Here is a 17,240-nt window from a genome sequence, read left to right on the forward strand (position 1 = left end):
TTAATTATTTGCAAAATCTTTCAAAAGAACATGGCCAAGTATTTGGCCTTTGACGTCTTGGATCAAGGATTAGAAATTCAACTCTGTTTTTATCCCATATAAAGCTTAAAATTAGAGGAATTTTCCATCTCTTAACTAACTTCAGGAATATTATTCCCCAAATGCATTGTAGTTAGTTTCTTAGCGCAAGATTAGCTGCTTTTTCACATCACAGCTATCCTTCATACAGACTTGGTTTGTCAAACGACAGTGCTGCTGACAAATAGGGAGAAACAGACACCAATTACCCAACACAATAACTTGAAGTGACATTTTCAGAATTCATACAGTACCTTTTTTCTCCTTTATTGTTGGTAAATACATAATAAAATGTGTGATGGTCAAAGTAATACTCTTCGAGGTCAAGCATCAGCAGAGAGAACCTGTTTGATATAAAAATAAATATGAACTGGGGCACCAAAAATAAATTATTTTCCATTGCCAAATGCCAAAGCAACATATTTAGGTTATTTTTTTTAGCAGATATCAAGAGGAACAGTTATTTGATTTATACACAATTTACTTAAACACACTAAGTCACTGCAGTTTTTCAATCAAACACAAATTAGGGTATTCAGAAACCATGTAAATTTAAGATTACAAAATTAAAACAGATATCCCTCAGATTTTCACACAATAGCATATATTATGCATACAACAAAGAAAGGAGAAAATTGTACCAATAAGCACACCATACAGCAAATTACTTCAGAAAAGTAAGAGATGTAGGAAAAATATTATAAGAATGACTCTTGTGAAAGTAAAACATTGGATCTTAATTTCCTGGCAAATTTAGTATAATTACAAGATAACTGCGGAGCTGTGCCATTTTCCCCCACCCAGAATTGTACATGCAAGTAATTTACACCAACTTTAGACTGAAACATCGATACGTGCAAATTTCCTTAATCGTTGGCACATTTCCCCGTTACATTCACTGAAACCCAAATCATCTGATTAACATTGCTCAGCCCCAAAGCAAAAGACCAGAAAACACAAGTGTTTTGTGTTTTGATAAAACACTTGCACCAGTTCTGAATAACATAAAGTTACACCAAATGTATATTATCTGTAGCAGAATCCAGAGTCACTATTTCTGTTCTTTAAAAAAAACCTGCAAAGTATTTTCTATAACCTTTCATGTCAGAAACTGATACATAAAGAGAAAAATCATAACTATATTTTTATTTTAAACATGTCATGCTTAATGTGGAAGAATTGTGGTTTGACGTCTTCAAATTTCAATTTCCATATCACTCTGATTAAAAGGGACCTAAAGAAGGAATATGGCATAAGTCCCATGCTTTCTGTGAGCTCCAATTTACGCCTATTTTGCATTGGTCTTTGCATCCTACTGTATGCTACTAAGCTTCTAAACAAATTTCTGTGCAAGTTGCCAATAGTATCATCCAGGGGCTAGTTTAGCACAGTAGGTTAAGACAGCTGGCTTGTAATGCAGAACAATACCAGCAGCACAGTTTCAATTCCCATTCCAGCCTCTCCAAACAGGCGCCAGAATGTGGCGACTAGGGGCTTTTCACAGTAACTTCATTGAAGCCTATTTGTGGCAATAAGTGATTATCAGCAAAGAAACCATGGTAAAATTTGACAAAGCGAATCAAAGAAATGATGGCTAATGTTTCCTGCCAGTCAGAGGTTTGCCCATTGGTTTGTATGCATACGCTTATGGAAGCACATCACCATTCTAGGCTGTGAGGTACCCGGGCTGTTAGCAATTTTAGTACTTTACCAAGTCTAAAACATAATCGATCTAGCCCTTTTCTTTTCACTTGAATCTGTCTTTCATAAGACACTTCTTGGTATGACAAGCTGAAGCAGGTGTTAGTTTAGGTTCAATATATGGTATTTTAAGCAGTAAGTAACTTTGTTTTAACAGTTTTTCAAACCTATAAATCTGTATTAAAACAAAAGGTTGTTGCCAAATTTAGCATCACGTCAATGCAACAAGCAAAACAAAAACAGGTTTTCTAGCTTGGAGTATAAACCACAACTTATAGCAGATATATAACTGCCAGCATTTGGAAAACAGTTGTTCATTGCCATAATTATGTTTCTGAAGTACAGTATAAATAGTCAATGACTCACAGGTATGCTGTTGAATTTATTGCTCACCGTGTTCAAATAATTAACACGTCTTCTCAGAGCTGTCACTAAACATCCAACAGGATCAGGAACTTACTCTGCAAATATTTGGCAACTGCCAATCTTCCTCAGCAAACAGCATAGATTCTACTAGCATTACCTTCATTTTAATATTTAAAAACATTAACAATAGAGAATAAATTAGGGCATCGTCAAAGCTTGTTTGTATGATTTTTACTTTGGGCCTTATCCTGCATTTCCTCAGCTCATACTTGATCAAGACTCCTCGGCCATTTTGCTGCAGCCTGGTGTGTCAGTCCATCTTTCTCAGTATGATTTAATGTTGATAGGTAGCCTGGATCTAGTGGCTGGGACAGACACGTTATTTTGCAGTATGGAGAATGTCCTTCATTGCCAAACTGTTGAGTTGGCCACTAATGAAGAATGCCAGACATTCCCCACTGACAGAGAACACACACCCAGGACTCTTGGCTTGGATTTAACTTTGGGCCCCCAGTCACTCGGAGCAAGTAGCTAAACTCATAGCCGATCCCTCATTCTTATTGCCGTCTACACTCTATACAGTTTGGATGCTTTCTTATTTCCTCTATACATCTCACACCCTATGATCCATTTCAATTAATCACCTTCCTGTAAATTCAGACTCCTCTCCCACCTATATTCCACTCTTTCTGTGAATTTCTCAAAAATACATTATTGATTTATTCAACTAACACTTTTTACTCTTTTGGTCATGGGTGTCAGACTGTCAGAGATGAATACTGGGACATGGGTTTGGTACAGAAAGGAGAAGTCAACAAGACAGAGAACATGGATTGACAAATTGAACTAAAATCACTGAAGATAAATTCTTACTGATGAAAATAGGCTCGCCTTGGGAAGAAGGGTGAGAGTGCAGGGGATTGGGGTCATTACAACACAAGGCCAAGAAGGGGATATACCTTAGCTGGCTATGTCAATGTAAATTCAAAACATAAGAAAGGACAAAAAATTCAATAAATAGTTGAAACCCAGATATTCAATTTAAATTAGTTTTTAGTAATGTCTGAGAATATGGTCTGACAGGGGCGGCATGGGCGAAGCAGTGGTTAGCACTGCTGCCTCACGGCACCGAGGACCTGGGTTCGATCCTGGCCCCAGGTCACTGTCTGTATGGAGTTTACACATTTTCCCTGTTCTGCGTGGGTCTCACCCCCGCAACCCAAACATATGTGCAGGGTAGTTGGATTGGCCACGCTAAATTGCCCCTCAAATTGGAAAAAACAAATTGGGTACTCTAAATTTATTTTTTTTAAAAGAATATGGTCTGGAGACAAGGGAATGAAGAGGTGGGGGACACAGTAGAAATATGCAAATCAGCTTGAAGAGTTAGCAGCATGACAGTAGGGAGGTGCTGGAGTTAGGATTGGGTGAGAAACTGTACTTCAAAAGACTTAGTCTCGCACAAAGACAGGGAATGCAGCACTCAGACTTGGGGCACCGTCAGCACAGCCAATGGAAGACAGCAAAGGACAAGGCCTAGCACAGGGTAATTGAGGAAGATGATTAAAGGTACTTATGGAACCAAAGTCACCGACGATGGGACATCATCTTGCTCAAGCTGCTGCTCAATACTAATACAGAATGCTGAGGATGTCTGGACAAGAGCAAGCTGAAACACTCAAGTGTGCTGCCTACAGTGACACTGTAGGTCAGTGGGGTCATTCATAGTTCTAGGACACAAAAGGCAGATCACAGGTACACTCCAGGACAGGAGTTGGGCCATTTAGCCCCTCAGACATGTTTGCCATTCAACAAGATCATGGCTGACCTTTAACGTAACTCCATATATCTGTCTTTGTTCTATATCCTTAAAACCTATGGCTCACAAAAATCTTAGCAAATTTTAAATTAACAATTGATCTAGCAGAGTTTCAAACATCTACCATCCTTTATGTGTAGAAGTGCTTCCTAATGTCGCGAAAGCAACTTTCATGATCAATAACTCATTACAGTTACACAGTGATGTAATATGGTCACAAAAGCATATTTCACTGAACTGTGTATTTACCAATATATAATTCATCACAAGTGACCTATCGCTTTGCTTCCAACTGCAAATTAATTTCCTCACAATACTATCCTGTGACTCACAAGGAATGCATGGGTTTCTCAAAGAATTCAACATAATTAAAGGACTACTTTTAATCTAGTTCCTGTTCTGCAATAATATTTTACATGACCATGGAGTGAACACTAAATGAAAAAAGTGAAATTATGATGCAGTAAACAGGAACATGTACTGTGCTTACTTTATTATATTTAAACTTTTTTTGACACACACTGGCAGATGCTGAAAGAAATAAATACTCAGTTACAGCGGACTTACACAAATAGAACTCACTAGACCAGACATCATGCTTTTTATTCAAGTATAGCAATCTACAATTATATAGAATCTTTAATGTCGGAAAACACAGAACAGCATCATCCAAAAGTAGACACTGAGTGAAAGTAGATAGTAAGAGAGGTGAAAGAAAAGTAGGGGGGAAAATGAGATAGCAACGTAATGGACTCAGGTTCAAAGTGGCTGCCAAAATGGCAACAGAAGAAATTAAGGTTACATCAACAGAGAGTCATCATAGATGTTTACAGCATGGAAACAGGCCCATTGGCCCAGCTGGTCCATGCCACCCAGTTTCACTAAGCTTGTCCCACTTGCCTGCATTTGGCCCACATCCCTCTATACCCACCCTGCCCATGTAACCGTCTAACTGCTTTTAAAAGGACAAAATTGTACTTTTTTGTAGAAAGCCCAGGAGTCACTTAAGTCACTCTGCACACTTTACTCAAAGTATAGGACAGCAAAGTAAAAGCTGTAACTCAATACTCGATTCAGATTACAAATAACTCTTGGCTGGACATCAATCAGAAGGCTATTAAATTTCAACCTTATGGCTTGCACTTTTTAAAAAAAAATCTCCCTTCCCAACAAGTATTCAGTCCATAAGCACGGGATCAAGCAGATATCATGTCTAACTAGCAGTACCCATTATTAATCTCTGACCTTAAACAATGGGCACCAGCAAATTATTTAACTACAGAAGCAATGACAATTCTATTCTCATTGTCCACATTCTACACTTTTGAACATAATGATCAAGGGCATGAAGCTTGACTGAATTCCTGCTTCCTAGCCCTGAAGCACAGAGAAAATGCAATCTTTGTCACCACTGTAGCCAAGAATCATACAGTGCAGAAAGAGGCCATTTGTCCCATCGAGTTGCAAACCCACGACCACAAACATCTAGAAGGACAAGAGCAGCAGATCCCTGGGAACCCCACTGCACAACATCCTGGAACACTCTCCCTAACAGCACAGTGGGTATACCTACATCTCAAGGACTGCAACAGTTCAAGATGTCAACTAAATCACCATCACCTTCTGAAGGACAACTAGGGATGGATAACAAATGCTGGCCTAACCAGCGACACCCACAGCCCACAAAATGATTTTTTTTATAAAAGCACCCTACACATGTCCACTCTGCCTTATCCCAAAATCCCATAACCTAACCTGCACATCCCTGGACACCAAGGGCAATTTACCATGGCCAATCCCCCGAACCCATACATCTTTGGACTGCGGGAGGAAACCGGAGCACGTGGAGGAAATCCATGCAGACACGGGGACAATGTACAAACTCAACACATCAGTAACCCAAGGCCAGAATTGAACCCGGGTCCATGGCGATGAGAGGCAACAGTGCCACCATCTCGCTAAGAGGGGTTATTAAACTTGACATCTGAGACCCTGCCATAGGCATTTTTTTAAAATTAAACCTGGCAGGGACTGTAGTGGATCAAGAAAGCCGTACACCATCACCAGTTTCTCAAGGGCAGTTAAGGATGGGCAATACATTTTGATCTAGCCAGTGATGCTCACATCCCATAACCAAGTGGGTTTCCTCCATGTGCTCCGGTTTCCTACCGAAAGACGTGCTTGTTGGGTGAATTGGACATTCTGAATTCTTCCTCTGTGTACCCGAACAGGTGCCGGAATGTGGCGACTCGGGGATTTTCACAGTAACTTCACTGCAGTGTTAATGTAAGCCTACTTGTCACAATAATAAAGATTGTTTTTTTTTAAAGCCCCCTGGTCTCTGTGGCTCAGTTATTGACTGGACTTGGAGCTATGACTTAATTCTATGCACAATCTAACAAAACACTCCCCAACAAAACTTGAGAGGCTTGCTATGATCTTTCACACCACTGAGTGTTGATTTGGTTCAAACCAAAGTGGAAAAGCCTTGTGGAAAATCTAACAGGCAGTTCAAAGCAGCCGGAGTGAAGGCTGAGGAGCTTTTACCACATGATACAGGACTGTCGCTTGTGTATCTTGTAAATTGCAATACCAGTGACACAACAACGGGAAAAGAAACTGCGAAGTAATTTTAAACTGTAATTCTCTGGACGAGGAAGTCAACTTTAAGAAAGCAAAAAGAAAGTTATAGCAACTACAATACCCGAAGGGGGTTTAAAAATAAGCCAGAAAGATCCGGGTCTGACGACAGGAACCAGCTAAAACAGAAAACACTTTCACTGCCACACAGCCAGTCAAACATCAACACAAAAAAAACTTCTAATCAACAGCTGCAGCCGGCTATCCGACCGCAGGGCCGGGTCCCTCAGCGAGTTACCATCTCGACCCCCGCGCGGCCTCACACAGGTTGGCCCGGTTCCTCGGCCTAGTTTTCTACCCACAGCCGGGGGTTCGAGTGCAGCTGCAGCATTGTCAAGCTCCCCGGGTACTGACCTCTCCCTGCAGCGCTGTTGCTGCTGCTGCTTCTTCACAAAGGCCATTCCGAATACGAGGCATCAGTGCCGGGCCCGGGAGACACCGAGACTCACACAACAGGAAGCGCAGCCGGAAGCAAGGCCCGCCCACTGGCATCAACACAGCCCAGAGACACTCCCACTGGCACCGACACAGCCCAGAGACACTCCCACTGGCACCGACACAGCCCAGAGACACTCCCACTGGCACCGACACAGCCCAGAGACACTCCCACTGGCACCGACACTGCCCAGAGACACTCCCACTGGCACCAACACAGCCCAGAGACACTCCCACCGGCACCGACACAGCCCAGAGACACTCCCACTGGCACCGACACAGACCAGAGACACTCCCACTGGCACCGACACAGCCCAGAGACACGCCCACTGGCATCAACACAGACCAGAGACACTCCCACTGGCACCGACACTGCCCAGAGACACACCCACTGGCATCAACACAGACCAGAGACACTCCCACTGGCACCGACACTGCCCAGGGACACTCCCACTGGCATCGACACAGCCCAGAGACACTCCCACTGGCACCGACACAGCCCAGAGACACTCCCACTGGCACCGACACTGCCCAGGGACACTCCCACTGGCATCGACACAGCCCAGAGACACTCCCACTGGCACCGACACTGCCCAGGGACACTGCCACTGGCACCGATGCAGCAAGGACCGCCCACTGGCACCGACAGACCACAGAGACACTCCCACTGGCACCGACAGCCCAGAGACTCTCCCACTGGCACCAACAGAGCCAGGAGACACTCCCACTGGCACCGACAGTGCCGAGAGATTCTCCCACTGGCACCGACAGAGCCCAGAGGCACTCCCACTGGCACCGACATAGGGAAGTGACACTCCCACTGGCACCGACATAGGGAAGAGACACTCCCACTGGGACGCTCAGAGCCCAGAGACATTCCTACTGAGACCTACGGAGCCCAGAGACACTCCCACCGGGACAGACGGAGCCCAGAGACACTCCCACTAGGACCGACAGAGCCCAGAGACACTCCCACTGGGACCAACAGAGCCCAGAGACACTACCACTGGGACCTACGGAGCTCAGAGACACTACCACTGGCAACAACAGTGCCCAGAGACACTTCCAGAGCAACAGACACAGCTCAGAAACCCTCTCACAGCAACTGACATAGTCCAGAAACACTTACACAGTAATGGATTGAGCCCAGAGACACTTTCACTGGGACTGACACAGCCCAGAGATACTCCCAGAGCAACCGACACAGCCCAGTGACACTCTCACTGGGGCCGACAGAAATGTTGAGTGTGCCAGGATGAAGACATCATGCACACTGCCCGGGTACCGGGCACAGAAGTGTATGAGTGGAACCCATTTCGATTTGTGTACAGCAGCCTGTTATCCGCAGGTGCCTATTAGGGAACATGCATCCCGTCGATCACCCCCTGGACCTGGAGCATCCCATTGATTGTGGTGAACCCCACTGCCCGTGCACTCAGGCATCCTGATGGGCTCAGTCCACATTGAAATAGCCGTATTGAGGTGTCTAGTGTCATGTGAGAGTACCTTTAAGAAATGGGTGTTTATTACTGCAGTGATGTCAGAGAGTGAGTGGTGCTGGGCTGTCTGTCAGCTTTTTACATTCGCTTCAGGCTGTTTGCTGCTGGGTGTGTTTAAGTATCTTTTTCAGAGCTGGATAGCTGCTGTCACAGCCAGATGGTTTATTAGAGTCTCTCTCTCTAATCTAAAGAACGTAAATCGATCCTTTGGTGATTTAAAACTAATAACTGCCTTTAGTAGTGACTTTAACCTGATGTGCTTCTGCCGGAAAGTTTTTTTTAAAGTCTTATGGATGTTAAAAGGACAGCTTAAGAATTACTTAGTGTTGTATTCTTTGGGGGTTCTATTTGAATTAATGGTTGCTAAGATGTTTACTGTATGTTTTAAAAAGGTTAACTTGAGTTCAAAGAATAAACATTGTTTTGCTTTAAAAAAATACTTTTCCATTTCTGCTGTACCACACCTGTAGAGTGGGCCGTGTGTTCCCCATACCACAATCTAGTAAAATGTTGTGGGTCAGGTGAACTCCATGATACACTTTGGGGTTCTCTAAACCAGGGCCAATAACAAATTGGGGGCTCGAGGGGGATAAAAGTCTACCTATTGGATTGCCTTTGTGAACTTAAAGACAGTGAGAGGTGAACATAATGTGGGTGCTTTTCACGTGTGGTATTTTAGTGTAGGTAGGGAGTGTGTTGTGGGCAATGGCTCTTTCAGAAGCTCTGAAGTTTTTGGGGGTGGAGATGATCACACGCAGTACCTTACGAACAGAGACTAAAAGCAGACTGTTAGATTTGGCAAAAACATTGCAGTTAACATTACCTGACAAAATGCGAAAAAATGAGGTCATTATGTCGGTGGCTAAGCATTTAAAGTTGCCCTAGATACAGTTTGGCTCATTGGCAAAAATTTAGTTACAAGTTAAACAAATGGAACATGAGAAAGAAGTAAAGCAGCTTAAATACGAAAGAGAGAGAGAGGAAAAAGAAAGAGTGAGATCGGAAAAAGAGAGAGAAGAAAGGAAAACAGAAAGAATAGCCCTAGCAGAACAAAAATAAAGCGAAAGGGTGATACAGATCAGGGAAAAAGATAAAGAGAGATAATTTGAACTTCAGAAAATGGCCATGAAACATGACAGTCAGTTCAAATTGGCAGGCGTAAACAGTTGGATAAAAGTGATGAGGATAGTGAGAAAGAGCGTCATAGTCGAAGGCTTGGTGGGGATCTATTTAAATATGTCCAAGCATTGCCAAGGTTTGACGAGAAGGAGGTAGAAGCCTTTTTCATTTCATTTGAGAGGTAGCTAAAGAAATGAAATGGCCACAGGACATGTGGGATTACTGATTCAAACAAAGCTGGTAGGTAGGGCTAATTAAGTATTTGCATCACTACCGGACAAGGTATCTGGGACGTATGAGGAGGTGAAAAAATCCATCTTAGGTGCATAAATTTAGAAATTTAGAAATTTAAGGAAAGAATCTGGTCAAACTTACATGGAGTTTAAACGGATCAGAGTAATTTTGATAGGTGGTTAAGGGCTTTGAAAATAGACCAAACGTATGAAGCTCTCAGAGAAATTATACTTTTGGAGGACTTTAAAAATTCAATTCCTGATGTAGTAAGAACTCATGTGGAAGAGCAGAGGGTTAAAACTGCGAGATTAGCAGCAGAAATGGCAGATGATTATGAATTAGTTCATAAATCAAAGCTTGGTTTCCGACATCAGTTTCAGCCTGTGAGGGATAGAAACTGGGGACATGAGAAATACTCAAGTGGTAAAGGTAAAGGTGATCTGTTGGGAGATAATAAGGAGAGTGTACCTCAGATTAAAAAAATGAAATGCAGGAGGTTGGAAGAGACATGAAAAGTTTCAAATGTTTTCACTGTAATAAACTAGGCCATGTAAAGTCAGTGTTGGTGGTTGAAGAAAAGCACTGGGAAGGCTGATGTGGTAAAACAGGATAAGACAGTGGGGTTTGTTAAAGTGGTAAAGGAAAGCCCAAGTGAAGTGACGGAGGTACAAAAGAGTGTACAGCCTGTTCAAGAGGTGATTGATAAGAAGGTGCCAGATCTCTTTAAAGAATGTAATAGTGTGCACAAAGTTTACTCTCATGTATCAGAAGGAGCAGGTAAAGAAGTCACAATTTTAAGAGATGCGGGAGCTAGTCAATCTTTAATGGTAAGAAATGAGGAGTTATGTAGTTTGGGGAATAATATTGCCAGAAAAGGTCATAATATGTGGAATTCAGGGTGAGAGGAGTAGAGTTCAGTTAAAGGTAAGGCTGGAAAGTCCAGTGAAGAGTGGTGAAGTGGTAGTAGGAGTAATAGAGAAACTTTCTTGTCCAGGAATACAGTTTATCTTGGGTAATGATATAGCTGGATTGCAGGTGGGAGTGATGCCTACTGTGGTTGATAAGCCAGTGGAAAATCAGACAACTGAAGTGTTGAAGGAAGAATTTCCTGGGATTTTTCCGGATTATGTAGTAACAAGTTCGCAAAGTCACAGGTTAAGACAAGAGGAGAAATCAGAGTGAAGATGAAGTTGAAGTGCAATTATCAGAAACGATGTTTGATCAGATGGTTGAAAAAGAACAAGAACAGGTGGAGGATGAGGTGGATATTTTTAGTTCATGAAAACTGGCGGAGTTACAGAAAAAAGATATAGAAATAAAACGGATGTATCAGGAAGCATACAGGGAAGAGGAATCTGAGTGTATACCAGAGTGTTATTACCATAAAAGTGATGTCTTGATGAGAAAGTGGAGACCTTTACATATGCAGGCGGATGAAAAGTGGGCAGAAGTTCATCAAGTAGTACTGACGATAGGGTATAGAAAGGAGGTGTTGCGAGTTGCACATGAGGTACCAGTGGGAGGTCATTTGGAAATAAGGAAAACTCAAGCTAAAATCCAAAAACATTTTTATTGGCCTGGACTACATAAAGAGGTAGTTAAACTTTGTCAGTCATGTCACACATGTCAAGTGATAGGGAAACCTCAAGCAGTGATAAAACCAGTGCCCTTAATACCCATTCCAGCATTTGAGGAACCTTTTACAAGGGTTCTAATTGATTGCATAGGACCGCTTCCTAAAACAAAAAGTGGGAATCAATATCTTATGGCGATAATGGATGTGTCTACTAGGTTTCCAGAGGCCATTCCAGTACATAATATTACAGCTAAAAAGATTGTGGAGGAGTTACTTAAATTCTTCACTAGATTATAGACTACCCACAGAAATACAATCGGATCAAGGATCAAATTTAACCTCAAGGTTATTCAAAGAAGTTATGGATAGCTTAGAAATAAAACAATTTAAATCAACTGTGTACCATCCAGAATCACAGGAAGCGTTAGAAAGGTGGCATCAGACATTAAAAACAATGTTGAGGGCTTATTGTCAAGATACGGGCAGCACGGTAGCATTGTGGATAGCACAATCGCTTCACAACTCCAGTGTCCCAGGTTCGATTCCCGGCTTGGGTCACTGTCTGTGCGGAGTCTGCACATCCTCCCTGTGGGTGCGTGGGTTTCCTCCGGGTGCTCCGGTTTCCTCCCACAGTCCAAAGATGTGCAGGTTAGGTGGATTGGCCATGATAAATTGCCCTTACTGTCCAAAATTGCCCTTAGTGTTGGGTGGGGTTACTGGGTTATGGAGATAGGGTGGAGGTGTTGACCTTGGGTAGGGTGCTCTTTCCAAGAGCCGGTGCAGACTCGATAGGCCGAATGGCCTCCTTCTGCACTGTAAATTCTATGATAATCTATGATTATCCAGAGGATTGGGGAAAGGAATTCCATTCGTACTGTTTGTAATTAGGGATGCACCTAATGAATCAACCAAATTCAGTCCTTTTGAACTTATTGTTGGTCATGAGGTAAGAGGACCACTTAAATTGATGAAGAAAAAATTGGTGGGTGAGAAATCAGAAATTACATTATTGGATTACGTGTCAAATTTTAGGGAACGATTATATAGAGTAGGTGAATTGGCTAGACAACATTTAAAAGTTACACAAAATGTGATGAAACGAGTAGCGGACAAGAAATCCAAAGTTCGTAGTTTTGCCTGTGGAGATAAAATTTTAGTATTGTCACCAGTGGTAGGTGAATCTCTAAAAGCAAGGTTTTGTGGACCTTATCAGATTGAAAGGAAATTAAGTGAGGTAAATTATGTGGTAAAAACACCAGATAGAAGGAAGACTCACCGCGTGTGTCATGTGAATATGCTTAAAAGGTACTTTGAAAGGGAAAGAAAGAAATACGAGGAGGTTTTAATGATTCTAACTCAAAGTGACGAACCAAATCCAAATGACTGTGAATTTGACATACCTCAAATAAATTGGAAAACGAGGATGTTCTTAAAAATTAGGATAAATTGTTATGTTACCTTCCAAAGGAAAAACAGACTGACCTGAAAGAGTTATTGGTATTACATGGGCATATTTGTGGAGATAAATTGGGAAGTAATAAATCTACATGATGTAGATGTGGGAAATACTGTTCCAATCAAACAACATCCGTACAGACTTAACCCTTTAAAATTGGCACAGGTTAACAAAGAGATTGAGAGTATGCGTAAAATGGCATAATTGAAGTGGGTTGCAGCCAATGGAGCTCACCCATAGTGATGGTACCAAAACCAGACAGTACCCAATGGTTGTGTGTGGACTATAGAAAGGTTAATGAAGTTACAAGAATGTACTCTTATCCTGTCCCACGTTTGGAGGATTGCATTGAGAAAGTGGGACAATCAGCTTTTATTTCCAAACTGGATTTACTTAAAGGCAGGTACCTTTATCTGAAAGGGCGAAGGAGATTTCAGCTTTTCTGACTCCAGATGGTATATACCAATTCAAAGTTATGCCATTTGGCATGAAAAATGCCCCAGCCACATTTCAACGCTTAACTAACAAAGTCATTTCAGGATTGCCCAATTGTGCAGTATACATCGATAATCTGGTAATTTTCAGCCAGACATGGAAAGAACATTTAAAACATCTGATGGAGTTATTCAATTGACTTCAGGAGGCAGGTTTGGTGATAAACCTAGCCAAAACTGAGTTTGGAAAAGCCCAAGTCGCATTCCTTGGCCATACAATTGGACAGGGTCGAATGGTCACACAGGATGTGAAGACAACAGTTATTGAGGAGTTTCCGATACCCTCAAGATGAAGGGAAATAATGCGATTTCTTGGCATGAGTGGATTTGATCGGACATTTGTGCAAAGTTTTGTTGTGTGATTGCTCTACTGATGAACATGCTGAAGAAACGTCGAAAATTTCAGTGGACAGCCTACTTTCAACAGGCATTTGACGGCCTGAAAGCTGTGTTAACCAATGCTCCTGTGTTGGCGAATTACAAGGGACTCTGTGATCAGATTGAACTAAAGTATCTGACTTTAAAGACAAGTGCTGAGGCGTAGAGAAATGGACGGATCATGCAGAGACCTTCTTGTGCAAAGAGACTGCCAATCAAGAAGGATTTCAGTTGGAGGAAGAAGAACAAAAACAGATCGACTTCAGATGGCGGGTTTGGTGATAAACCTAGCCAAAAGTGAATTTGGAAAAGCCCAAATCACTTTCCTTGGCCATACAATTGGATAGGGTTGAATGATCCCACGGGATGTGAAAACAAAAGTTATTGGGGAGTTTCCGATACCCTCGACACGATGGGAAATAATGCAATTTCTTGGTATGAGTGGATTTTACCGGAAATTTGTACCGAATTTCAGCAGTGTGGTCGCTCCACTGATGGACTTGCTCAAGAAGCGTAACAAGCGGAGTGTCACTAGGCATTTGATGGCCTGAAGGCTGTGTTAACCACTGCTCATGTGTTAGCCATCCCAAATTATACAAAACCATTCAAAGTGGCGGTTGATGCGAGTGATGTGGGTGTAGGTGCGGTGTTTCTGCAAGACGACGGGCTAGAGGGGCCTATTGGTTATTTTTCAAAGAAATTGAATTCCCACCAGAAAAAGTATTCAACGATTGAGAAGGAGACTTTGAGTTTGGTGCTGGCTTTGCAACATTTTTACATTTATGTGACCAGCCATCCGTCTGACACCATTATATATACTGATCATAATCCAGTGATGTTTTTGGAGCGATTCTGGAATAATAGTGCAAGGCTGTTTTGCTGGAGTTTATTGTTACAGCCATTTCATTTAAAAATAGTACATGTGGCAGGACGGGATAACGTGATAGCCGATGCTTTGTCACAAATGTGATGAACGGAAGCAATTTCAGTTGGAGGAAGAAGAAAACAAAGAAATGGACTATATTATTATACCTGTTTGCGTGTGTTGTTTTTTGAAATGAAAAAGTATATTTACTGTGTGCATTTCTTAAAGGATAGTGAAAAGGTGAAAAATGAAACCATCTTGAAGTTGATGGTTTATCTTTTTTTTCTTGGGGGAGGTGTCATGTGAGAGTACCTTTAAGAAATGGGTGTTTATTACTGCAGGGATGTCAGAGAGTGGGTGGAGCTGGGCTGTTTTTCAGCTTTTTACTTTCGTTTTAGGCTGTTTGCTGCAGGGTGTGTTTTATGTTTCATTTTCAGAGCTGGTTAGCTGCAGTCACAGTCAGAAGGTGTATTAGAGTCTCTCTCTCTAATCTAAAGAATGTAAATCGATCCTTTGGTGATTTAAAACTAATAACTGCTCTTAGTAGTGACCTTAACCTGATGTCCTGCTACTAAAAGTTTTTTTTTAAAGTCTTCTGGATGTTAAAAGGACAGCTTAAGAATTACTTAGTGTTGTATTCTTTGGGGGTTGTATTTGAATTAATGGTTGCTAAGATGTTCACTGTATGTTTTGGAAAGGTTAACTTGAGTTCATAAAATAAACATTGTTTTGCTTTAAAAAATACTTTTCCATTTCTGCTGTACCATACCTGTAGAGTGGGCCGTGTGCTCCCCATACCACAATCTATTAAAAGCTGTGGGTCAGATGAACTCCATGATACATTTCGGGGTTCTCTAAACCCTGGCCCACAACACTAGGCATAAAGGGCCTCCTTGACTGTGTGGATGCACCTCTGCACCAAGGCCTGTGAGATCCCGGACAGATCCCCAATCAGGCTGGAAGGACCTGGCACGTAAAAATACAGGGCAATCGTCACCTTGATGACCACCTGGAGCGGGTGTCCTCCCCCATTCCCTTGCGGTTCCAGAGGCGGCATAGTCTGGCAGATATGTTGCATTGTCCCAGTGCTCAACCAGAGTCTTCGACTGCATGCCCCATCCAGCAGGTCATAGAACATAGAACATAGAACGATACAGCGCAGTACAGGCCCTTCGGCCCTCGATGTTGCACCGACATGGAAAAAATCTAAAGGCCATCTAACCTACACTATGCCCTTATCATCCATATGCTTATCCAATAAATTTTTAAATGCCCTCAATGTTGGCATGTTCACTACTGTTGCAGGTAGGGCATTCCACGGCCTCACCACTCTTTGCGTAAAAAACCCACCTCTGACCTCTGTCCTATATCTATTACCCCTCAATTTAAGGCTATGTCCCCTCGTGCTAGCCACCTCCATCCGCGGGAGAAGGCTCTCGCTGTCCACCCTATCTAACCCTCTGATCATTTTGTATGCCTCTATTAAGTCACCTCTTAACCTTCTTCTCTCTAACGAAAACAACCTCAAGTCCATCAGCCTTTCCTCATAAGATTTTCCCTCCATACCAGGCAACATCCTGGTAAATCTCCTCTGCACCCGTTCCAAAGCTTCCACGTCCTTCCTATAATGAGGCGACCAGAACTGTACGCAATACTCCAAATGCGGCCGTACTAGAGTTTTGTACAACTGCAACATGACCTCATGGCTCCGGAACTCAATCCCTCTACCAATAAAGGCCAACACACCATAGGCCTTCTTCACAACCCTATCAACCTGGGTGGCAACTTTCAGGGATCTATGTACATGGACACCGAGATCCCTCTGCTCATCCACACTACCAAGAATTTTACCATTAGCCAAATATTCCGCATTTCTGTTATTCTTTCCAAAGTGAATCACCTCACACTTCTCCACATTAAACTCCATTTGCCACCTCTCAGCCCAGCTCTGCAGCTTATCTATGTCCCTCTGTAACCTGCAACATCCTTCCGCACTGTCTACAACTCCACCGACTTTAGTGTCGTCTGCAAATTTACTCACCCATCCTTCTGCGCCCTCCTCTAGGTCATTTATAAAAATGACAAACAGCAACGGCCCCAGAACAGATCCTTGTGGTACGCCACTCGTAACTGAACTCCATTCTGAACATTTCCCATCAACTACCACTCTCTGTCTTCTTTCAACTAGCCAATTTCTGATCCACATCTCTAAATCACCCTCAATCCCCAGCCTCCGTATTTTCTGCAATAGACGACCGTGGGGAACCTTATCAAACGCTTTACTGAAATCCATATACACCACATCAACTGCTCTACCCTCGTCTACCTGTTCAGTCACCTTCTCAAAGAACTCGATAAGGTTTGTGAGGCATGACCTACCCTTCACAAAACCATGCTGACTGTCCCTAATCATATTATTCCTATCTAGATGATTATAAATCGTATCTTTTATAATCCTCTCCAAGACTTTACCCACCACAGACGTTAGGCTCACCGGCCTATAGTTACCGGGGTTATCTCTACTCCCCTTCTTGAACAAAGGGACCACATTTGCTATCCTCCAGTCCTCTGGCACTATTC

The 17,240-nt window shown here is 42.5% G+C and overlaps 1 protein-coding gene across 2 annotated transcripts in view; it reads right to left on the reverse strand.

Moving 5' to 3' along the window:
- The window catches only part of nsmaf (neutral sphingomyelinase (N-SMase) activation associated factor), a 95,122-nt gene extending 87,960 nt beyond the window's left edge, over positions 1-7,162 (reverse strand). Inside the window, exons 1-2 of one of the 2 annotated variants that reach the window (XR_005462074.1) lie at positions 6,959-7,162; positions 333-422 (exon numbers count right to left, since the gene is read on the reverse strand). Coding sequence is in view for 1 of the 2 variants with exons in the window: in XM_038809419.1 (XP_038665347.1) it covers positions 333-422; positions 6,959-7,005 (137 nt within the window). In the remaining variant the exon portion in view is untranslated. The remainder of the gene's footprint in view (positions 1-332; positions 423-6,958) is intronic. The other variant, XM_038809419.1, reaches the window with a different exon arrangement.
- Positions 7,163-17,240: the final 10,078 nt, after the last annotated feature.

This window comes from Scyliorhinus canicula, chromosome 10, assembly GCF_902713615.1.
Source record: "Scyliorhinus canicula chromosome 10, sScyCan1.1, whole genome shotgun sequence".
Classification (NCBI taxonomy): domain Eukaryota; kingdom Metazoa; phylum Chordata; class Chondrichthyes; order Carcharhiniformes; family Scyliorhinidae; genus Scyliorhinus; species Scyliorhinus canicula.